The sequence below is a fragment of the Lutra lutra genome, chromosome 3 (genome assembly GCF_902655055.1).
Source record: "Lutra lutra chromosome 3, mLutLut1.2, whole genome shotgun sequence".
NCBI classification, from domain to species: domain Eukaryota; kingdom Metazoa; phylum Chordata; class Mammalia; order Carnivora; family Mustelidae; genus Lutra; species Lutra lutra.
In genome coordinates, this window is record NC_062280.1 from 105,058,415 (window position 1) to 105,084,284 (window position 25,870).

The 25,870-nt window shown below is 36.7% G+C and overlaps 2 protein-coding genes across 6 annotated transcripts in view; one reads left to right on the forward strand and one right to left on the reverse strand.

Annotated features, from left to right (window-relative positions):
• PTPN4 (protein tyrosine phosphatase non-receptor type 4) overlaps positions 1-25,870 on the forward strand; it is a 220,522-nt gene that overhangs the window by 43,247 nt on the left and 151,405 nt on the right. The window lies entirely within an intron of this gene.
• Positions 11,560-12,064, reverse strand: LOC125095999 (nucleoside diphosphate kinase B-like). Its single transcript, XM_047722611.1, has one exon. The coding sequence runs from the start codon at positions 12,062-12,064 to the stop codon at positions 11,609-11,611; it is 456 nt and encodes a 151-aa protein (XP_047578567.1). The 3' UTR covers positions 11,560-11,608.

The following is a 25,870-nucleotide window of genomic DNA, read 5'->3' on the forward strand; positions in this document are numbered from 1 at the left end:
GCTAACAGTTGTTGGTTCATTTTCATTGCTGTATAGTACTCTAGTGTATGAGTACACCACAGTTTATATAGTCATTTTTTTGGTCACCATTTTCTTGTCCAGTTTACTGTTGGTGTATATTTGGATTTTTTCTGCTTTGGGCTCTTGTCAGTAACGTTACTGCGAACATTCTTGTGTCTGTCTCATTATATACAAGAGTGTGTTCCTTTTTTTTTTATTTAAAAAATTTCCAACCTGCAAAAGAGTTGGAAGAATAGTACAATAAATACCCACAGGGGCTCCTGGGTGACTCGGTCTGCTGAGTGTCTGCCTTCACCTCAGGTCATGAGTCAAAAGTTCTGGGATCAAGCTCTGTGCCAGTCTCCCTGCTCAGTGGGAAACCTTCTTCTCCCTCTTCTTCCAATCCCCCGGTGTGCTCTCTCTCAAATAAATAAATTAAATCTTAAAAAAAAAAATGAATACCAACATCCTTTTAGCTAGACTATTCCGTTGTTAACATTTTGCACATTTGCTTTATTTTCCTTTTTCTGTGTGTTTTCTCTGAACCTTCTGAAAGTTTAGTACTTCAGTAGCTTAGGAGAGAGAGAGAGCGCCGAATCCTAACCACTAGACCACCAGGGAAGTAGCTTAGGAATCTCATAAATTACCACAGAACTACTGTCATCCTCAAAAATCAAACATTATGGGACACCTGGGTGGCTCAGTTGTTGAGTGTCTGCCTTTGGCCCGGGTCATGGTCCCAGGGTCCTGTGATCGAGCCCCATATTGAGCTCCCTGCTCAGTGGAAGGCCTGCCTCTCCCTCTCGCGCACCCCCTGCTTGTTTCCCTCTCTCCCTGTGTCTCTCTGTGTCAAATAAATGAATAAAATCTTTTTTTTTTTTCTTTTAAAGATTTTACTTATTTATTTGACAGACAGATCACAAGAAGGCAGAGAGAGGAAGGGAAGCAGGCTCCCTGCCAAGCAGAGAGCCCGATGCGGGGCTCGATCCTAGGACCCTGAGATCATGACCTGAGCCGAAGGCAGCGGCTTAACCCACTGAGCCACCCAGGAAGCCCCATGAATAAAATCTTAAAAAAAAAAATCAAACATTATGAAAATAATAGTAGCTGGTATGTAGTCCATGTTCAAACTGGATTCCTCATTTCTCATTTTTATATCTCCAAAATAGCACCTTCCATCTGTTTCTTGCTGTGTTACCTGGGTAGTGATATAAATACTAATCTGCTGATATCTTGTTATTTATAACAGCCTGGATGGATATGGGCTTATACCTAGTGAAATAAGTCAGAGAGAAAGAAATACTATCTGACTTTACTCCTGAATGGAAGCTAAAAAAACTGACCTCTTAGAAACAGAGAGTAAAAAGTTTCCAGTACTAAAGCTGTTCTCTAAATTGTTTTCCTTGTTATCAATCTTTATGTACTTAAGAATAACTGATAATTTTTTAATGATCCCAGTACCTCAGTTGTTGATGAAAGATACCATAAATCATACATTTTGTTTTCTCTTAAAATAAGGTGAAATTCAGTTAATACATATTTTAGTTATGTGATAATTTGGGTTGATGGGATGTAGGGGAAATGGAGATGTTGGTAATAACTGGTACAAACTTCCAGTTATGAATAAGTTCTGGGGATCTAATATATGGACAGCATGGTGACTGTAGTCAGTAGTACTGTACTGTATGCTTTGAAGTTGCTAAGGGAATAAATCTTAAATGTTTTCAGAACACACAGTAAAAGGTAATATGTGAGGTGATGAAGGTACTAACTTTATCATGGTAATTGTTTCACATTGTGTGTGTGTGTGTGTGTGTGTTTCTTTTTCTTAAAAAGAAAAAAAAAGAAAATGAGTCCCTTTTTCTGTTACTGATTCACTAAAATTCTTTTGGGAGGTTTTAAATAATAATTTTTTTTTTTTAAAGATTTTATTCATTTATTTGACAGAGAGAGAGATCACAAGTAGGCAGAGAGGCAGGCAGAGAGAGAAGGGGAAGCAGGCTCCCTGCTGAGCAGAGAGCCCGATGCGGGGCTCGATCCCAGGCTCCTGAGATCATGACCTGAGTCGAAGGCAGAGGCTTAACCCACTGAGCCACCCAGGCGCCCCTTAAATAATAATTCTTAATATTTACTTTACATTTTAACTTACAGTTTTATATTTGTTTCAAAATATTGCAGATGGATTTACTGTGTTTCCCATTTAGCAAAATACTTTCTTTTGGGCACTTTGGTTAATAATGGAATGTTGTATTTTTCAATATAGTAAACAGTGTACTAATTGCTCTTTTAGAGAGACATATATTTAATATATTTATGGGTTTTGTTATATATATTTAAATATCAGCTCTAATATAATTGAGTGCATTACTACTAGAATGATAAATATTATATGGTACTGAAACTTTTTCTGCCATTACTTAGGTCATCAACAGATTTAAGAGGAACAATGTGAGAAATTGACTGTTGGATATGTAGTATATTTATTCCTCTGTGTATTTGGACCCAACTCATTCAGAATGTCCGAGTTGCTTTGTACTTTTGTGTAGATGCTGCATATTTTAATCTATGTGAATTGCTCTTTAGTTATGCTGTGTACATTAAGAGGGAAGTTCAAATCTCTGGTATTTGTTCTCTGTGTCCACCAAGTACATAAGTCTCAGAAATAGACACTGTGGGCAGCTGCTAGTTTCACCAGCATCTCTCTATTCACTGGGAAGGAGAACTGCTCAGTTTCCTTTAGAGATTAACCAAGCAATAATTTGTAACATCTTAGCTTTTGGAGTCATTCCCTTCCCTGCAAGATTTCTGTACCACAAATGAAATGTTCATTGTTGCCAAAGTGTGCTTTTTTTCCATCTGGTATTCATCTCATCAAAACCTTTTCTGTATATTTTCCCCTGGAAGAAAATGATGTAATGAAGGAGTTGATATAACTTCATTAGTTCCTTTTTTCTTTCTCTTGCATATACAGGATTGAGATAAGCGTGTTAGCATTGCTTCAGTTTGAAGTTCCATTTTCACTGTGGTTTTGGCACAATCATTTATTTTACTGTAGCCAGCCTGTGGAGTGTGTTTTCTCTCTCATGTCCTTGAATTCATTGTCGGTCACAAAATATTTGATGGAAACATATTAAATGCTTTAAAATATGTAGTACTCTCCGTGTATGGGACCTCAGCTAGAAGACTGAAAGACTGGAGGCTAGCATCATTTGAAGGTTTATTCACTCATATGACTATTATCTGAGACCTTAGCTGAGGCTTAAACACCTTATGATATGTCTGTGTGCCCTGGGCTTCTTCACAGCACAGTGGCTGTATTCCAAAGGTGAGCATCCATAGAGAGAGTGGGAGCCAGGTTATAGCCATATTGCTTTTTGTGATCTGGCTTTGGAAGTCACATAATATCACTTCCACCATATTCTCTTTGTCAGTGCTATCACAAGGTCACACTCAGGATCAATGGAAGGGAAATTTATTCAGTGTATAGTTCAAAGGTGCTTCATAGATAGCACTGTTCAAAGACAGAGAACAAAGCTTTTGCATTCAGGGATTTTCTTTTCTCTTTTTCTTTCCTTTCCTTTTTTTTTTCTTTTATTTTTCCCACATTGAATTTTTCCTCAGTTTACTTTTTCACTCTTTAAAAAATTTTTATGTTAAATGGGCTCCATACCTAACATGGGGCTTGAACTCATGACCCTGAGATCAAGAGTCACATGCTTTACCAATTGATCTTACCAGTGACTCCTCCCTTAGTTTATTTTTTGGAAATAAAATTACCTTTAAAGTACTAAAGCTGTTCTCTAAATTGTTTTCCTTGTTATCAATCTTTATGTACTTAAGAATAACTGATAATTTTTTAATGATCCCAGTACCTCAGTTGTTGATGAAAGATACCATAAATCATAGATTTTGTTTTCTCTTAAAATAAGGTGAAATTCAGTTAATACATATTTTAGTTATGTGATAATTTGGGTTGATGAATATTTAGTTGGCTGATCCTTATACTTTTTTTTCTGTTAAATAATATGTTAAACAATTTAGTAGTATAAATCAAGTTACAGAGGTAGGGTTAGCAGGTGAATGTGGATTAAGATGGGAAACTAAAGGAGTAGAGCATGAGTAAGGGGGTAGAGTCAGATGGAGGAGGAGAGTGAATCCCAGGCAGGCTTCATGTCCAGGGCAGAGCCCAGCACAGGCCTGATGTTATGACCCCAAGATCAGTATCTGAGCCCAAACCAGCAGCCCGATGCCCAACTAACTGAGCCACCCAGGTTCCCTGAGAGAGGATCTTAAGCAGCCTCCACACTCAGCACAGGATCTGATGACCCTGAGATCATGACCTGAGCTGAAATGAGGATGCCCAACCGACTGAGCCACCCAGGTGCCCTGACTTATTTATAATCACTCTCTAGTCCTATATCTGTAAAAAAGGATAGAATTTTAGGATATTTTTTCCCCTGATTATTGTTCCATTGACTTTACATATTGTATATGTGAGAAAATAAGTTGAGAGTCATTAGGTTACTTGCCAAAGCAGTTGCAGAGCCAGGAGAATGTGTGTGTGTGTGTGTGTGTGTGTGTGTGAGAGAGAGAGAGAAAGAGAGAGAGAGAGAAGTTCTGTTAGCACCTCTTGTCAACATTTTAACTATTATTTTATTAAGTGTCATTTTCCAGCCCTACTTAAATTTGATATGTTAGTTCTTTAAAAATACTGTCATTTATGTGTCACTCAGATTCCCTCAGAAGTGTTTTGTTTTACATATATTGGTTTATTCATGTATACAATTTAAGATTTTTTTTCTTTTTTAAAGATTTTATTTATTTATTTGTCAGAGAGAGAGCGTGCACACAAGCAGGCAGAGTGGCAGGCAGAGGCGTAGAGAGATTGTTACTTCTACAGACTCACTTTGATTACTGCCTTTACTGTTACTTTAGTGTGTCTTAAGCAAACATTGTGTCCAGTCTCCCTTGTTTAACCTTGATATGGCTCAGATTGATTTTCGACAGTGTCTACCCTGAAAGAGAATTTACTGTTTACCAAGATTTTTTTTTAAGTAAAATCGCATGTTAAAATGCAGCCGGTCATCTTTAGTGCAAAAATATGTGATAATTTGCTAATTACCATAGTGTTTGAAAATGCAAACGTTGTAGTATGTCATAGATTTTTAAAGATTTTGTTAAAAAAATTTTTTTCCCTAAACTATATTATATTAAGCACTAGGAAACTCTTAATTAATCAGGTTTATAATTATGCACAGTTAAGATTATCTTATTTCTTGTTTTTTTTTTTTCCTTTAGTCCCACTATGTTTCATGAGGTGTATATATATAGTTCTTAGGTCTTGTAGCACATTTGTCATATATAAGTTTGTTACTGATGATGACATTTACTTCTGCTGAGAGATTTCCTGGACAGTTATCCAGTGATGAATTTGTAAGTCTTTAGTGTGAAGACTTACTAGCTTAGTGACTATACAGAAGTTGCTCTACCTTTTTGTGTTTTAGATTCTTGATTTGTTTTTTTGGGGGGGGGGCGGGATTCTGTGTAGAAAGTAATTGCAGATCAGTCTCCCTATGCCCTGGAAGTTATATACAGATTTTTTTGTTATAATATACATGCTATATATTGTATAGTGCATAGATACTCAGTATAAAACTCAGTGAATATTTGCATATGTATACATCTGTGGAAGTACAATAAGATTCCTTCACCAAAGGAAAAAAAAAATTCTCTTGTGCCCCTCTAAGTATTTCCTACTCTATTTTATTTCCTCTCTTAGCTTTTTTGGGGTAATCTTTTAATATCCGACAGTTAGTGATTACCATAGAAATTACAAAATGTGTCTTTACTTATCAGTCTACCTTTAATACTTCTAACATGTTCACCCCCCCAATACAAAAAGCTTAAAAACAGTTTAAATCCATTTACCTGCCTCCTTCTTTTTTGCTAATATTATGTATTTCAACATCCCCCCATATGTTATAAACCCTGTAAGACATTGTTATTATTGCTTTACACAATCAGTGATCTGTATATTTGCCTTTATATCTATTCTTTGCACTTACGCATTTCTCATATATCCATGCTTCCATCTAGAATCATCGTCCTTCATCCTCAAGAACTTCTTTTATTACTTTTTAAATAAGGTCTGTTTATGATAGATTCTTTCAACTTTTTGTCTTTTGTTATTCCTCATGTTCTGGGGGATATTTTTGCGGACAATAGAATTTTGTGTTGCTAGGTTTTTCCTTCGGTAGTTTAATGATGCCCCTTCATTGGCTTTCATATTTCTCTTAAGAAGTCATCTTTCACTTTTACTGTATTCTCCTGAAGGACAGGAGAGAGGTCCATTCCTTCTTTGTTTTTAAGATTTTTCTCTTTCTTTGATTTTTAGTCAGTTGTCTGTAATATAGGTATATATGTTTTTTTATGTATGTGTTTTTCCTGATTGGTATTTACTGACGTTCTTAAATCTGTAGATTAAATCTGTTCTTAAATCTCATCTTTCACTGATTCAGATACTGCTTCTGACCCATTTTCTCTTCTTTCCTTCTGTACTTCAGTTACATATATATTAGACTGTTTGACTACATCTCACATCTAACATATGTTCTACTTATAATTTTTTTCTGTCCTTTGAGTGGCTGTTAATCTGTCTTTGCATGTGCTGATTCTATGGAGTTTTTTCCCTGTGCTTATTCTGCTTTTAAACTTATTCAAGGAGTTCCTCTATTTCACATGTTTTGCAGTTCTAGAATATCTCTGTGATCATTTTCATAGATTCTAATTCTCTGGTGAAATGTATCCTGTTTTAATCTATTTTCTGTTTTTTGATTCTGTTGTCTTTAATATGTTGTCATTTATTTTTAAAGTGCTTACATAAGACCAAAATATAGATCACTCCCAAGTCTTTTTTTGATTGTTTTGTTTCTTGATTATCAAACACTTTTCCTGCTTCGCATATCTACTAATTTTGCATTGTATGATGTATACTGTGAGTATAATGTGGAGTAGTGGACAACAGATTGGCCCACGGGCCAAATCAGCCTGGTGGCTGTTGTGTGGCCCATGAGCTAAGAATGGTTTTTACTTTTTTAAAGGTTTTGTTCTTGTTATAAGAGAATGTGCAGTGGAGACTGTGACCCTCAAAACCTAAAAATACTTACTTCCTGGCTCTTTACTTGAAAGGTTTGCTGACCCCTATTATAGAAGCTTTGGATTGTTATCTTCCTTTAAGTAAAATTGCATTTTATTCGGGCGGGCAGTTAAATTGCCAGTGGATCACTTTGATTCTGTGAAGTTCAATTTTAGGCTTTGTTAAGGAATGTCTGTTTCAACTTTGTTTTTATTCCTAGGGCTTGGATTATCTAGGGTCTCACCTAAACACCTGTGGCATTCATCAAGGTCTCTCTCCTCTGATTAGTCTATACTTCATTTATTCAGAACTGTGCAAGCTCTGAACTCTTTGTTTAGCTAAAAGCCTCCCATAGCTATTCTCTCCTAGGCTTCTAGGAGTCACCCTATTTAACAAAATATTGTTAAATATTTTAACCCACCCTGTTCATCTCTGCCTAGGAGGCAGATGAGAACCCAGAAGGGATTTTTTTTTTTTTTAAGATTTATTTATTTATTTGCAAGAGAGGGAGAGAGAAACTAAGCAGACCCCATTTTCAGAGCAGAGCCCAACATGGGGTTCCATCTCACAACCCTGAGATCATGTCCTTAGCTGAAACCAGGAGACTGACACTTAACTGACTGTACACTGAGGTCCCGTGTGTCCCCCCCCGCCAGAGGGAAATTTTTATATAGTTTTGTAACTTTTTCTTTTTGGCTCTTTTCTCTCTAATAATCTGCCCCCCAACTTCCCCATTCAGCTACCTTAGCAGCCCCGAACATTAATTGTAGTCTTTGCTTCCAGCAGGACTGCCACACTGCTTGGGCTCTGTTTCTCTACACCATGATTTGAAAAATGCCCTTAAGGAGAAAGCCAGTGTGAATATGGGATTTGATTTATCTGGTTTTCTTCTATCAAGGATCATAGTGCTGTGTTAGTTATTGTCTAAGGCCTACAAATGGGCTTTTTGTTTGTTTGTTTGTTTTTTGGTATATTTGGTCTAGCTTTTATAGGTGTTTATAGCAGAACGGTATCCCAACATTAGGTATTCCATCATGACAAGAACTGAAAATCCTGATTGTTTTAAAATGTGAGAATATAGCTCATTATATAATAGTGGATTTTGATTTGAAATATTTAACATGTTGCGGGCTGTGTTTTTTGTCCAATATTCAGTTGAGCCAAATAGAAAAACTCAGGTTTCAGTTAATAATGGTAAATAATAATAGTGAATGTTTGCACCCTATAAAATCAAGTTAGTCTGAGATATATTGATTTGGTGATGGGGATAGAATAGCATTTGATTTCCAAAGATGAAGCCCTATGTACATGGACCATTGGGTTTGTTATTTTAGAAGATTTCAGCTCAAGTCATCTGCCACATTTGAGGTGCACCTTAATCCTAGTTGGTCTGGGCTCACCTTTTATCAGAGAAACTTTGTTTGGCTCTTAATTGTTTAACTATCTTGTGTTTGTGTTTACATGTCCAGCATCTTCAAAATCATTGTTAAATATTTTAGCCCACACTGTTCCTCTCTTAACTACCATACTAACAGTGTATATGAAGTACAGACCTGGTAACACACTATTTTATTACCTTATCTCATATTCTTTGAGGGAATAATCATTTAAATGTTTTTGCTGTCATACTGTTTTTTTGTATTGTACTGAATGTAAAGGCTGTTTGTCTAGGCCACAGGTTACCATGAGTAATTTGATGAAACTAGGTAGTTAGCTTGGGGTCTGCTTTCTTGCTTTTGCTCTGTGTGTCTTTCTTGAAGTTGAATAGCATGCCCTTCTCAGCTTCTTGAGTCCTGTTCTTTGAGAAAGAATATATGCCACAGCTCTGTTTCTGTGCTAAAACTTGCAAACATGCTTTCAGTATTTGTTGAAATGGTGTTGGTGACCATAGAGATGTAGTTGTTACCATACAGGTAAGCTACCTAACTCCCTTTCTGATGCACCACTGCCTCTCCCCTTCTCTTAGGTAATTCTTTGTTCTGAGTCTCCTGTGGAACCAAGAATCCCCTGGAGGAATCCTTGGTGCCCAGTATGACCCTCTGCCCAGGGGCTGGTGTGGGTTGGTGTTGGTGGATGGACTTTGATGATCACAATACTGTAGAAAAGAACCTGCTTCTCATCTTTGTACCCATTTTGAGTGTTATTCCTACTCAAAATTAGATAGTTTGGTATCTATATATTAGAAATTCGGTTATATATTAAAGGTAGCATCCATTTAGTCTTACTTGAGTCTTTGTCCTTATTTAATATTCTTTTCTAAAATAAGACTTAAGATAATTATGCTTCCAAAATAAAACAACCCATATATTCATGCATTGGATGTACAGTATAACAGATTGCTCACTTTCAGAAATCTTCACTTATCCTGAAACTCTTTTCTCCTCCTCCTTGTGAATTCAGTATAGTAATATGTCTTTCTTTTAAATATTTTCCCTAGTAACTGGTTTTTTTATTTTTTCATTCACCTTCTGAATTCTACACATAATTTTTAATGTAACTTGTTTGGTTTCCACAAAGAAAAGCAACAGCTGTAATATGTGATGAATCAGTAATACTGTTATGACAAACATTTTTCTGAATGTGCAGACACTTCTTTTTCATGCTTCCTTTGGTTTGTTTATAATAAACTTCAGTGCTGATAGTGCTTTTCACTGTTTCTTTTGCATTTAATTTTTTTCCCATGTTAAATCTGGAAGTGAATAGGCACTTGAGTTTAGTAGTAGGTTAATTTACAGTGATGCATTCACTGCATATTTTTTTGATATCATTGAACTTTGACTTACTGTGAAGTGACTTTCATTTTTCCTCATCAAGAATAACTTGAGGGGCACTTGGGTTGTCCTGTTGGTTAAGCATCCAACTCTTAATTTTGGCTCAGGTCATGATTTCAGGGTCTCGAAATTGAGCCCTGTGTCAGGTTCTGCACTCATTGTGAGTCTGCTTGAGATTCTTTCTCTCTTTCTCTCCTTCCTTGTGTGTGCTTCTCCCCCTGCTCATGCTCCCTCTCTCTCGGTCAAATAATAAAATGTTTTAAAGAAAAAGAATAACTTGAATGGAACTGTGCTAGTTTTACAAAGAACTACATAGATCTGGTCATGGATTGTAGCTATTAGATTATTCCACACAGATTATTTAAACATATAGTGATGTCAAAATTAAGATTAAGCACCATGAATAATTGATAAATGAAGTTGTGGTGTAGGGAGGTAGCATAGTATAATGAGAAGTGTATGGGCCTTGGAATTCAAAAGGCTAGATTTGTATCCTGGAACTATCCTATGCTTGCTCTGTGGCATTGTCCCACTTACTTGACCTTCATATATATATAATTTCCTCCTATATAGGTGGAAATAATATCATCTATTAAGATTATCAGGATTAAATGAATGTATATGAAGCAGTCAATAAGGATTCTATTAAGTCAATTTAGAAATGTAATATCCCTTCCTGCTCTTTGTCTTCTTTTCTCTCCTTCCTCTTTAGTAACCCAGAGTCAGCCAAATTGCAAAGTTGAGGGGCGCAGCATCCACCCATTTGCCCTGACTTCTGATATCAGTTGCACATTTGGGAGATTTCTTTGTCTCTCTCTTTCTTTCTTCCTTCCTTTCTTTCTTTCTTTCTTTCTTTCTTTCTAAAGATTTTATTTACTTGTCAGAGAGAGACAGCGTGTGCAAGCAAACAGAGTGGCAGGCAGAGGCAGAGAGAGAAGCAGGCTCCCCGCTGAGCAAGGAGCCTGATGTGGGACTCGATCCCGGGTCCCTGGGATCATGGCCTGAGCTGAAGGCAGCCACTTAACTGACTGAGCCACCCAGGCATCCCCATTTGGGAGATTTCTAAAACCACCCTGAGTTTCAGCAATTTGTTAGGATTCACAGAACTCATAGAGAGCTGTTATACTCATGATTATAGGAATACAGATTATGCTGGGAAAAGATACAGATTAAGATCATCCAAGGGAAGAGATGGATTGCACAGAGTCTAGGAGGAGTCAAAACCAAGGACTTCAAGTCCTCTTCAAGGAGTCATAGAAGATGTTACCTTCTCCTGGCCACCATATGTGACAATACACACAGACTGTTTCCAAGGGTCTAGAGATCACCTCCCATTAGTGAAGAGCAAAGGCCAAGCTTCTCTTTGGAAAAGGTCGTTTCTTCATGTTGATGCTACAATTTGTAGTAGCTGATTAAATTATTGAGTAGTTAATATTGCGGTTGTTAATTTTTATCTATGTAGTAACATACAATTTTAAGTAGTTTTTCAAAACCAAACAGGACAAAGCATATAATGAAAGCTTAATGACATGCTCCTACCTTCTTATTTATTTATTTATTTTTCCAGTTGCCAAAGGCTATATTGGTATGTATGTTTTAGAAAATAAAGATTGATTCTGTTACTTTCAAGTCAGTGGACTGAAGAGCTATGTCTAGGGACACGTCAAGTAGTGACAAAGGGGACTGATGCTTTGGTCACATTTTATTCATAGATACAGTCAAAAGCACAAGACTTGTAGTCAACCAGTTCTTCAGGTTTAAACCACAGGCTGATTTCTTTCTCTGTACTTTTTATTGAATTGCTGCTATGAATGTTGTTCTTGCCAACTTGAATCCAAAAGTCCTGGTTGGTGCCTGGCTTAGAATCTGCTGAGTTGGTCTCCCCAAGCATCACTTGCTTCGTTTTCTCCACAGTCAGTCCCACCCAGACCATGACCACAACTGGCCTGGAGGACATGGGCTTCAGCAGCCCTGGGAAGAATGGATGGTCCTTCAGGTCAGTGGAGTGCTGCTTCAGGAGTTCCTCAGAGGCCTGTAGGAGCTTCATGGCCATGAGATGAAACCCCTGCTGCTCCAAGTGCCTGATGATCTCACCCACCAGGGCACACTGTACACTGTCCAACTTGATAGCAATAACCCTACGCTCCAGATCGGCCATGGCCAGGATGCTGGCTGTGTGCTCCTGCTTGGTGGGACTGGAATCAACTCTCGCTCTTTTAGTGCTAGTTTCCAAATACCTTTGGAGTTATATTTTAGGCATTTACTCCATTTTTCTGTGCTGGTTTATGTTTTTTTATTTTGGACATAATTATTATTTTTTTACCACTCTTTCCCCAGTCTCTTTTGGACATTATATTGACTTCCTATTATGCAAGATGAGGATTTAATATTTAGTCCATTTTACATCTTCACACCCCCCAAATTCTTTTGTCATAATTTTTATTTAAATCTGTGTATCTATTTATCTATCCCTCTATCTAGTATTTATGTATATTATATTTGTCAGAATTATATTTCTAATAAAAGAAACTAGAAATAACCATAACTTAAAGCTTAAAGTTCATTTTTCTTTCACATTAAAGAATTCTGGAGATTGACAATCCAGGAAAGGGATAGCAACTTCATATTTAGCAAGGAGTCAGGCTCCCTGTTTGTCCTTTGCTTCAGGAAAGTTTTTAGAGCTCTAACATGCTTGTTAGCTTTTCAGTAGGTGGCAGTGTTACCCAAAACTGGGTTTGCCTGTTGGTGGTTATTGAACCAAAAGACACAACTAAGCCAAAGAACAGGAAAAGAAAGGGTTTTACTTGCAATAAGTAGAGGAGAAAACACTGGGGATCTTTCCCAAAGCAGTTTTTCCTGAACAACAAAATTGAGGAAGTTTTAAGCTAAGAGTGTGCACATATTCATGTAGGGGCTTGCACAGTGGGGAGTATAGTGTGGAAGGGGGGAAGAAGTCATCTGAGGGTGACTGAGTCCAGGTCAAAGTTAGGAGGGCCAGCAGTCATCAATTCTTTGGTTCCAGTTGGTCCATGTCTGAGTGCTCAGAGAGGTTTAGATCCTACATAAATAACTCAAGGATGTATATATCAGGTCAGTTTTAACTTTTGAGTTGGCACTGGAGTTTTACCATTGATTTATTATCCCTGATATGCATATTATATCCTGTCCTGATAGTGGCTCTTTGCTCTTCGATCCTTTCACAAGATGGCTGGAAGCCTAAAATGACTTTTCTTATGTCAAGAAAGTTCTGTCTCTCTTCATTTTTCCAGGAACCTCTAACTTTTTCTGCTTATAAGTAGGGGAAAATGGAGAAGCAGAAAGGGCACATGCCAGTTTTGTTCACGAGTCTTAAGGAGCATTGCTTATAAATTCTACCCTGTAGCTTCTAGTTACATCTTAATGGCCAAAATTTAGTCACATGCCCTCATTGGGGCTGCAAGGGCTGGGTATTTTATCTTATTTTTATTTTTTTAAAGTAGGCTTGATGCCAATGTGGGGCTTGAACTCAAACCACCTTGAGATCAAGAGTCACATCCTCTACTGACTGAGCCAGCCTGCCACCCCAGTGCTGAGTATTTTAGATATTATTGCTACCCCAAACAATACTGGAGTTTTATTTTATTTTAAAGATTTTATTTATTTATTTGACAGAGAGCGATCACAAGTAGGCAGAGATGCAGGAAGAGAGAGAGAGGAGGAAGCAGGCTCCCCGCTGAGCAGAGAGCCTGAAGTGGAGATCATGACCTGAGCAGAAGGCAGAGGCTTTAACCCACTGAGCCATCCAGGCGCCCCTGGAGTTTTATTTTAAAGAAGTGAGAGAAAATGGGTATGATGTGGGCAGCTGGCAGTTTTTGCCTTAATTGGTGTCCTTGTTTACTATTTTTGTGATTATGCAAATTAATTTACTGGAAAGTCAAGAAGTATATTTTGATGATATTTTATTTTTCCTAGAATAATTCATTTCCTCTTTTTAGAAATATGCTTAGTTTTCTCCCCTTAGCCTTTATTTTTTGTGTTTTCAGATTATAGGCATACTTCATTTTATTACACTTCGATTTGCTGCACTTTGCTGAGACTGTACTTTTTTTTACAAGCAGAAGGTTTGTTGCAACTCTGTATTGAGCAAGTCTGTTGGCTCCATTTTTCCAACAGCATTTGCTCACTTTGTGTCACATTTTGGTAATTCTTGAAATATTTCAAACCTTTTCATTATTATATTTGTAATGGTGGTCTTTGATGTTACTATTGTAATTGTTTTGCAGTGGCATGAACTACATCTCTACAGTTAATCTATAACTGATTAAATGTGTGTGTTCTAACTGTTCCCACTGACTAGTTGTTCCCTTACCTTTTTTCTTTCTCCCTCTCCTTGGGCCTCACTATCCCCTGAAACATAAGAATATTGAAATTAGGACAGTTAATTACCCTACAGTGGCGTCTTCATGTTCAAGTGAAAAGGAGAGTTGCATGTTTCTCATGTTACTTATTTTTTTAGAGCAAGATCGTACATGCGTATGTGTGGCAGTGGTGTGAGGGGCAGAGGAAGAGGGAGAGACTCTTAATTAGGCTCCACACTACCACAGGGCTCAATCTCATTACCCTGAGATCATGACCTGAGTTGAAATCAAGATTGGATGCTTAAACCAATCCACGCACCTCCTTGTTTCTCACTTTCAATCAAAAGTCGGAACTGATTAAGCTTAGGGAGGAAGGCATGTCAGAAGCTGAGACAAGCGGAGAGCTGGGTCTTCTGCACCAGTTAGTCAGGTTGTGAATGCAAAGGAAAATTCTTTAAGATTAAAAATGCTACTCCAGTGAACACACAAATGATAAGAGAATGAAATATCCTTGTTGCTGATAAGGAGAAAGTTTGAGTGGTCTGAATAGATCAGACCGGGCACAACATTCCCTAATCCAGAGCAAAGCCCTAACTCTTCAATTCTCTGAAGGCTAAGAGAGTTTGAAGCTAGCAGAGGTAGTTTCATGAGATTTAAGGAAGGAGGCGATTTTGCTAATGTAATGTAAAGGCCATTTGCTACAAGGTAAAGCAGCCAGTTCCAGAAGATCTAGCTACTTGAAAGTGTAGCTACACTAAACAACAGATTTTCAAAGTAGACAAAACAGCCTTCTTTTGGAAGAAGATCCCATCTAGGACTTTGACAGCTAGAGAGAAGTCAGTTCTTGGCTTCAAAGCTTCAGTGGACAGGCTGACTCTCTTGCTAGGGGCTAATGCAGCTCATGACTTTAATTTGAAGCCTGTGCTCATTGATTATTAGAAAATCCTCAGGTCCTTGGGGCACCTGGGTGGCTTAGTCGTTAAGCATCTGCCTTTGGTTCAGGTCATAATCCTGGGGTCCTGGGATGGAGCCCCACATTGGGCTCCCTGCTCAGTGGGAAGCCTGCTTTTCCCTCTCCCACTCCCCCTGCTTGTAGTCTCTCTCTCCCTGTGTCTCTGTCAAATAAATAAATAAATAATTTTAAAAATTTAATTTATTTTTAAATTATTATTGAAATATTAAATAAATCATTATTTAATTAAATAAATAAATATTTAAATTAAATAAATATTTGAATTAAATCAATTAAAATTAAATTAAATAATTAAATTAAATAAATAATAAATTGTTATTTATTATTTAATAATTTTTAAAAATCCTCTGGTCCTTAAGAATTATGCTAAATCAACTCTCCCTGTGATCCATAAATGGAAAAACAAAGCCTGGATTATAGCACATTTGTTTACAACATGGTTTAGTGAATATTTTAAACCCATTATTGAGACCTGCTCAGAGAAAAAGATTTCTTTCAGAATTACTGCTCACTGACAATGTGGCTGGTCATGCAGAGCTCTGATGGAGATGTAATGCTGGCTTCATAGAGTGAGTTTGGAAGTAATCCTGCTTCTACCCTCTGAAAGGAATCGTAGAGAATTGATATAATTTTTTCTAACATGTTTGGTATAATTCACCAGTGAACAGGGCTGGTTCTGATGCTCTCTGCTTTGGAAGTTTACTTAATTTGCCTTAACATTTTAAGCAGTAAGTTGCTAATTCTTTCTCCTTAATAAGTAGAACAAAAATGGATGATTGTTTACAATGAAATTTGAAACTACCTCCTTGTATTTGCATTCAAATCAGGTGTTTATTTTTTCAGTTTACCTCCCCTTCCCAATTCTATTTTATGTGTGTTTTGGCAGACTATAACAACAGTCATCTTACTTACTTGATAAATGTATACCTATATCAAAGCGTCTCATTGTACTCGTAAATATATACAATTTTATTTGTCAACTATAGTTTAATAAAGGTTGAAAAATAGATACTACAACCTTGCCTCAGCCCTCATTCTTCTACTTAAATTGCTTACTCAGAGTTTATCACGTAGTTGAGAAATTAGCTTCTCGAGGCTTACTGTGTTTCACTTCTAACGGTTGTTAGAACTGCTACCTTCTTTTAAGGAAAGCTCTTATATCTCTGATCACATTCTGTATCTTAATCAGTTTTGTACATATTGATGTTCCTTTAGGATTTACTATTGTTTTTGTGTCTTTCATTCTTTCCTGGTTTATTTACATGTATGTTGGATTACAGATATTTGAGGATTTTTCAGAGGATTTTTCAATCCCCTTTTACTAATTTTGATTTTAATTTCGTTATGTTTAGTGAGTGTGCTTTGTATAATTTCTGTTCTTTTAAATTTGATAAGGTTTGCTTTAATAAGGTTTATTTTAAATTTGATAAGATTTATGGCATATTTTAGTGAATGGTATAGCCCTTGGAAAAAAATGTACATTCTGCTTTTTTTGCATGGAGAGGTCTATAAATGTCAGTTAGGTTATTGACTCATAGTGTTTTTATAACCTTGCTGATTTCTCTCTTTGCTTTGCTCTGTCAGGTTTTCAAGGAGGAATGTTAAGTCTTCAACTGTAATTGTGTAATTGAACATTTGTGTATCAATTATGTTAGTTTCACCTCTTGTATTTGTATTACCTCTGTTGTATTACCTATTTATGATTGTTACTTCTTCTTGGTGAGTTAACTCATTTATCATTATGTAATGTCCGTCTTTATCCCTGGTCATTTTCTTTCTTCTGGTTCTTTCTTTCTTCTCTGTCAGTACTCTTCATCTTCCATTTGAGTAGTGTTTGTGTATTGTGTCTTTTCATTTTATTATTATTATATTAATGTATGTACATTTTTATATTAAAGTGTAAATTTAGTAGGCAGTGTATAATTGGGTCATCTTTAAAAATACAGTCTGACAGTTAATTAAGTCTTTTAATTTAAATATAATGAAATTATTGAATTCATTCAATTTAGTCCTTCCATTTTTAAGTTCTTTTGTTTATCCCTTCTGTTTTTTGTTTCTTCTTCCTTTCTTGCCATCATTTGGATTATTTGAATATTTTTAGTATTCAGTTTTGGTGTATCTTTTTTCTTTATTGTTTTTTCAAGGTTGCTGTATCGATTATAATATATATACCTACTTTTTACAGTGTAGTTATATTTCCCGTTTTACGAGACACCTGGGTTGCTCAATCAGTTAAGCTTTTGCTTTCGGCTCAGGTCATGATTCCAGGGTCTTGGGATCAAGTCCCGAATCGGGCTCCTTCCTCAGCTGGGAGCCTACTTCTCCCCCTGCTTGTGTGCTCCATCTCTCTCTTTCTTTCTCTCTCTCTCTCTCTCAGACAAATAAATAAAAATATTTTTAAAAAATGAAAAATAAATGGGATGTGTGGGAGGCTCAGTCGGTTAGGATTTCATGTTTTACCACTTCAAGTATAGTTTTACATCCATACAGTTCCCTATTCCCTCTCCCTTTTTGGGGTATGTTTGTCATATGTTTTAATTTTACATGGAATGAAATCTCCCCAAACATGCATAAGTTTTACTTTCAATAGTAATGCATATTTATATAATTTATTTTTTTTACTTTTAATTTGAGAGAGAAAGAGGAAGAGCACAAGCAGGAGAAGTGGGGAGAAACCAACTTCCTGCTCTGCCGGGAGCCAGATACAGGGCTCATCCCAGGACTTGGAGATCATGACCTGAGCTGAAGGCAGACGCTTAACCAACTGAGCCACCCAGGTGCCCCTATAATTTAGTAGGAGAAAATAGTTTTTTATATTTACCCAGATACTTCATTCCTTTTGCTTGAAGTTTCCGATTTCCCTGTGGTTTCATTTCAATTAAGTGAAGAATTTCTTAAGTTCTTTTAATTTTCCTTTGTGTGGCAGTGTTTTGAGTTGTCTTACAATTGAATATTTTCAATGGCTATAGATTTCTAGGTTGATAGCTCTTTTTTCTCTGTACTTTAAATATGTAGTTTGGCTCTTTTGTGACTTCCATAGGTTTTGTTTGTTTGTTTTTGTTTTAAGATTTTATTTACTTGACAGAGAGAGCACAGGCAGGGGGAGTGACAGAGGAAGAAGGAGAAACAGGCTCCCCTCTGAGCAGGGAGACTGATGGGCACCTTGATTCTAGGACCCCAGGATCATGACCTGAGCCGAAGGCAGACACTTAACCAACTGAGCCGCCCAGGTGCTCCACTTCATAGTTTTGATCCAAACGCTGCAGTCATTCAAATTACTGTTTCCCTATGTGAATTGTATATTTTAAACATATTACTGTCCTTTAAGTTTTTTTTTTTTTAAATTGAGTTTATCTTTCAGCAGGTTGATTTTGATGGATCTGGCCTTGGTTTTATTTAACTGAGATTTTCTTATCATTAAATCCATTCCTTGGAACAAATTAGGATACTTTTTAGTTGTTACTTTTTCAAATATTTTTCTTGTCTTTTCCAGGAACTCTAGTAATGTGAATTTTAAATTTTGTCCTGAGTCTCTGTTCATTTTATAAAAACTTTGGCTTTCCTTCAGATGGTATCTTTTATCTTGAAAATTGTTTAGATTTTTCTGATTCTAGTGTACCAAGTAACTTTTTTATTGTATCCTGGACATTTTGGAATCTTATGAGAGGCTGTGTCTTTTTAAAATCCATTCTACAATAGTAATTTTGTTGTTATTTTAGTGGGTGATTAACCCAGTACTCAAATACTTCTCATTTTGGGGAGCATTGGTTCCAACTTGAATTCACTTCCAAAGCCTGTGATCTTTGGATCTGACTTGGCATGCAGCATTGAAGGGCTAGTTTGAGGCTGACGCTGTAGCTCAGTTCTCAGTCACTGCTGTGGTTCTTTGGATGTATTCAGCACACGCACAGCTTTGGCAGGAGCCCAGGACTTATGCTGATTTATAGTCTCCTATACTTTGCAGGCTTTTCTCCACATTTTCTGGATTCTGGTGGCCACTTTTCATAATTACTGTGCTCAAAGCGTTGAGATTCTTTTCTGTGTAGTGCAGTCTTTCTTTGTTGGGCAGTGCTGTAGGATTGCCTTAGGGTGTAGTGCTGAGAGAAAAGTGAAGTATAAAAAACAAACAAGCAGAGATTGCTTCCTACTCTTCAAAAAACCCTTTTTTCTTGTTTCTCTATACAGAGATGGGTGTTCTCTCGGGTGTTTTAGTTCCTACAGTATCATCACCATGGCCATGCCATTACATAACTGGGGTTGTCCCTGGTGCAAAGCTGGTAGAGAGGAAAATGTGTCCCCCCCCCAAACACACTCTTCAGTTCACAGGGCTCCTTTTCTTCCTTTGTCTTCTTTTGCTGCCGTGCCTACTGTGCAGTTCCCTAATTCGACCCATCTTTGAGTCAAAGGTTTAAGTAAAGAAAATTAAAGAAAGGGGAACAAAAGAACACCTGGAAAGTTCACCATATCTCAGATTGCAATTTTGCCTCTCCACTCTAACTGCTGTAATTTACTTTTTTGGATTACTTATATAATTGCTTTATATATTTTTATCTCAAGTCTTTAGTTGTAATCCGTGAGAAAAGTAGCTTCTACTGTGCTTATTCCATGTTGGTCTACAGCAGAAATTGAATATAAATCTTTTCTTAGCTACCTTATACTAGAACAAGTTTTTCTTTGGTAGTTGTGTAGGATCTTTCCTACTTTGATACCTGTTTCTATAAAGTGACACTTGACTGACTCTCAGCTTCTCCTCTGTAGAAATTTTCCTGCTTCTCAGTATGTTCTCTTGCTTAACCTAGATACCACATGACTATGCTTTTATTTTTTATTGTTTGAATAATATTTAGAATATGTTTCTCTAGAAACAGGTTTCTTCTATATATCCAGATTAGTATTTTGTTGGATAATTTTACTGAGTATGGCTCTCTTCTTAGTTGTAGCTTTGTGTCTGTCAGATAATAGTAATCATTCAGAATCATGCTGTTTTTCCTTAGAGCTTTCACATCTGTTTTTGATTCTTTTTGTCAGTAACAATGTGGCATGACAGTTACCTCTTTTTCACAGAGAATTGAAACCCAGGGAGTTTGTGCCCTGCTTATAGCTACAGGCCAAGTAAGTGGTAGACGAAGACCAAAATCCTGGCTCTCTGACTCTTCAAACTGATGCTTTTATCTTCCTCACCATCTGCTGTTGGTTGACTGGTGTGTTCCTTCTCTGTATCTTCTTCTGATCAGTGACACAGATTACAGATATGTTAAAAGTTGTGGTCACGAAAGATTGGAGATAAGTACTCCCTGGTGCTGTTTTTGTTATAATTTTGTATGTATAGGAATTTAATTGTGGGCTCTTAAGGAAGGCTTAGAAGTTTACATTGCTGTCTCCACATCTCAATTTCATAGGTCTGTTTTGGGGCTCAAAAATATTTTACAAGAGTACACAAGATAATTTGGAATCTAGTTTGTAGTCTCTGTCCTTACAGGAAGACACAGTTGGGAGGGATTGAAGACTGCCTTGGCCTTATTAATATTCTGCAATTAGCCATTATTTATAGAGCACATTTTGCTGTTTATTCATTACATGTACTAAATGGGACATAATGAAAATCCATGTTCACAGCTATATTATATTTAATGTTCTCACTCATAGAGTAGGTTTTCTGTTCAGTATTTTTCTAAAAAATGTGAAACTAATGTATAGTTTTACAGGTGTTATCTTTAGCAAGAGTTTTGAGCCCGTGTACATCTACAGTGATAATTCTCAAAGGGGCTGATTTTGTACCTGCTCTCCCTGCCCCAAGGGACATTTGGCAATGTCAAAACATTCTGGTTGTCACAGTTGGTAGGAGCTACTGGCATCTGGTGGGTAGAAACCAGGGATGCAGCTAAACATTCTGTAATACACGGGATAGCCCTCTGCTCCCAGAATTATCTGACATGAAATGTCCTAAGTGCCAAACTTGGTTGAGAAACTGTGCTCCAAAATTAGTGTTAAATGAAGATTTTTTTGATTAATACATTTATTTGTTGAAAGAATCTTCTTTTAGTTGCAGTTTTCTACCGGTTGGGTGTTCTTACTTTTGAAAGTTAGTAGTCAAGAGATTTTGTTTTGCTCCTTAGCACACTCCTATACACAAACATTTTTTCTTCAGTTGATAGTTTGCATTGTGCATTTGTGTATCAATAACATTGGGTAGATGAGAATGACTACAGTAAGACAGACCAGTGCACAGATCTCTCATCTCCCTGTGAAAAAATCTATTTTAGTTCACCTTTAAAGGAAGGCAAAGAAAGAAAGTAGGATGTTTTAGGGACTAATTTTGAAATAGGGGGTTTCTACTGTGCAAAGAGTAAAATTTGCAAGTTTTGTGTGCATCAGGAAGAAATACATTAGATGGGACACCTGGGTAGCTCAGTCAGTTAAACATCTGCCTTCAGCTCATGTTCTGATCCCAGGGTCCTGGGATCGAGTTCCACATCAGGCTCCTTGCTCAGCGGGGAGCCGCCTTCTCCCTCTGCCAGCTGTTCTCCCTGCTTGTGCGCGCGCTCTCTTTCTCTCTCTAACAAATAAATAAAAAATCTCTAAAAGAAAAAAGAAAATACATTAGAGTCCCCACTGGGCCACTTACTTGCTAATTTTCCTTGGTAAAACAAAATTTTCCCAGTCTAAATGATTATGAATCATGTTTCATTGAGGGTTTTGGTAGTCACCAAGAGCAGAATTAACTTTTTATTTGAAGTATAACATACATAAAATAAAAATCAAATCTTAGGGGTGCCTACCTGGCTCAATCAGAGCATGCAACTCTTGATCTTGGGGTCATGAGTTCAAGCCCCATGTTGAGCGTGGAGCCTACTTAAAAGAAATCCTAATGTAAGATTGATAAGAATTATGAAGTGAAATCTTCTGTGAAGCCACCATTGAATCAAGATATAGAATATGTTAGAAGCATCCCTTGTACTTCCTTCTTGTTAGTTTTCACTACTAGCCCAGAGCAGTCACCAGACTGACATAGATTAGTTTTGTCTGTTTTTTACTATTATTAGAATAAATCATTTGAAATTGCTGTTTTTGTATGTTGGTGTCCACAGTTTCATATATAGTTCAACCTAAATATTACCCCCCCTTCTGTATAATACTCCATTTCTGGTAGCCAGTTTCCAAAAATGGCCCCTCAATGAACTATACCTCTTAGTATTCACACTATTGCAGAATTCCTCACTCCTGAGTTTTGTTTGTTCTTTGTGATTCGTTTTTGTCTATGGCAGTAAAGAAGACTCTGTGACATGAAGCCTTCCACATTCTAGCTGAGTCTCTTAGAACTCACACTCTTGGAACAGTCTCAAAATCCAGCTGTCATGCTGTGCTAAGTCTGTACCGTATGGAGAGGCCATATATATAGGCTTTCTCTTTAACAGCCCCAGCTGATATTTTAGCCAGCAGTCGGTCACAGTTGCCAACAATGTGAGTGAGCCATCTTGTAAATCATGGTACTGTCAAACTTCAGATGAATGTATTAGCTGCCGTCTAACTGAAACCACAAGTTAAGAACCAAAGCTGGGCCCGTCAACCCACAGAAGCATGAGATATTAATACTACTTAAAAAATATTTTGGTGTGTTTGCCATAAAACAATAGTGAGATATCATTGCACGAGTATACCAGAATTTATCCAATCCATTGTTTGTGGACCCTTGGTTTGTTTGCGCTGTGGGGCTACTATGAATACTGCAGCTCTATGCATTTCTTAGACATATATGTATATTCATGTATATATATACATACTTCTGTTGGGCAGATATCTAAGAGTAGAAAGGCTGGGTCAGATATTGCAAAACAGTTTTGCACGTACACTTCCACCAGCAGTTTACGAGAGTTACATGTGTTCTACATCCTCACCAACATTTGATATTTTTATTTTTTATGATTTTTTTACATTTAAATTCAATTAATTAACATGTAGTGTATTATAGGCTTCTCAAAGGTAGAGTTCAGTGATTCATCAGTCTTATAGAACACCCAGTGCTCATTACATCACAACACTTGGTATTTTTACATTTTAGCCATTTTGATGCTTGTGTTGTAGTATTGCAGTTTTACCTTCTACTAATTAATTTTTTCAGCATTTAAAAAAACAACACCAATCTTAATCTTCCAGTGAATAAAAAGTAGCAGTTTACAACTCATTTTTGCAAAGCCAGCATAACTTCCATATTAACAGCTAGTCAGATTATAAAGGAGTATTATAGACTAATCTGAGCAAAGTTTGCAAAATTTCCACACAAATTATGAACAAATTAAAACTATATATGCATGTACAAAAATACTCTTACATGTTTATACCAAGTTAGGTTAATTTTGAGAATATAAAGTATAAAGGAAAAAATCCATATGATCAATTCCCCAGCGTATTAAAAAACAAAAATGTAGTACACTAGAAATAGGAAAGAATTTCCATAAACTGCTAAAAGATATTTACAAATACCTAAGGCATACATCATACCTAGAAACGAAATACTGAAAGTTGGTGGTGGTGTTTCCCATTTAATTATTGACCACTTACGTTTCCAGTTTTTAATCTCACTCTATGGTTTGCCAGTAATTTTGTTGACTTTTTTTTTTTTTAAGATTTTATTGATTTATTTGACACAGAGTTAGAGAGAGAGAGCAGAAGTAGAGAGGCAGGCAGAGGGAGAGGGGGAAGCAGGCTTCCTGCTGAGCAGGGATTCCCGATGCCGGGCTTGATCCCAGGACCCTGGGGTCATGACCTGAACCGAAGGCAGCAACTTAACCAACTGAGCTACCCAGGTGCCCCAATTTTGTTGACTTTTGCTAAAATCTCCTGTGTAGGAACTATTTGTCAGTTCCTCTTTGTAGGATCTGTCAACTTTGTTCTGTGTATGCTTAAACAGCTTTACTGAGATATACTTCATATTTAAAGTGTACAGTTCATCCTTGTCATTGTACAATTCAGTGGTTTTTGGTATATTGCAATATTAAATTTTGAATATTGTAATATATATAACATAAAATTTACCACTTTAACAATTTCTGAGGGTACAGTTCATTTGCATTGATTACATCACACTGTTTTGCAGCCATTACCACTGTTTCCAAAACTTTTTCATCACTCCAAACAGAAACTGTGTAACCATTAAATAGTAATGTCCCATTTTCCCCTGACACCAAATCTGTGGATTTGTGTATTCTGGATATCTAAGTGAAATCATACAATATTTGTTCTTTTATATATGGCTTGTTTCATTTAGCATAATGTTTCGAGATTCCATGTAGTATGTATCAGAACTTTATTCCTTCTTATTCTTGAAAAAATGTTCCATTATATAGATATACCACATTTTGTCTATCTGTTCAACTGTTGATGGACACTAGGGTTGTTTTTACCTTCCACCTCTTGTGAATAATGTTGCAATGAATAGTAGCATACAAGTATCTAAATAAGTCCCTGTTTTCAATTCCATGGGGTATATACCCAAGAGTGTAAATGTTGGATCATGCTTTTAGCTTTTAAGGAACTACAAAAATATTTTCCATAATGGCTGCACCATTTCACATTCCAACCAGCATTGTTTAAGAGCTCCAATTTCGGGCGCCTGGGTGGCTCAGTGGGTTAAGCCGCTGCCTTCGGCTCAGGTCATGATCTCAGGGTCCTGGGATCGAGGCCCGCATCGGGCTCTCTGCTCAGCAGGGAGCCTGCTTCCCTCTTTCTCTCTCTCTGCCTGCCTCTCCATCTACTTGTGATCTCTCTCTGTCAAATAAATAAATAAAATCTTAAAAAAAAAAAAAAGCTCCAATTTCTCTATATATTTGCCAACACTTGTTATTTTCCACTTTTTTTAAAAGATTTTATTTATTTATTTGACAGAGATCACAAGTAGTCAGAGAGGCAGGCGGAGAGAGAGAGGGGAAGCAGGCTCCCTGCTGAGCAGAGAACCTGATATAGGGCTCGGATCCCAGGACCCTGGGATCATGACCTGAGCCGAAAGCAGAGGCTTTAACCCATTGAGCCACCCAGGCACCCTATTTTCCACTTTAAAAAAAAAATCATAGCCATCTTAGTAGGTATGAGGTAATTTTTTTTTTTAATTGTGGCTTACACTGTATTTTTAGAATTACACTGGTGCATAAAAGTTAAGAATTGGTATATTGTTTTGGCAAATTGCACCTTTTATCATTTATGCAGTGTAATGATTTTCTTGATGCTTAGCAGTGTTTTTAAAAATCTATGTTATTTGTTGTAAGAATTTCTACCAGGTTTCTTTGATAGGTATGATTGGTATTTGCTTTCTTAACGATTTCCTGTCTTATAACTTTTAATCTTTTCATGAGTTTACTGGCCTTTTGTATATCTTCTTTGTAGAAATGTCTATTCAAATTCCATGCTCATTTTATAATTATTTGCCTTTTTATAATGAGTTTTAAGAATTCTTCATATCTTCTGGATTCATATCACTCATCAGATAAGTAATTTACAAATATTTTCTTGCATGCCATAAGTTGTCTTTTCATTTTCTTAACGGTATCCTTTTTTTTTTTTTTTTAAAGATTTTCTTTATTTATTTGACAGTCAGAGATCACAAGTAGGCAGAGAGGCAGGCAGAGAGAGAAGGGGAAGCAGGCTCCTTCCTGAGCAGAGA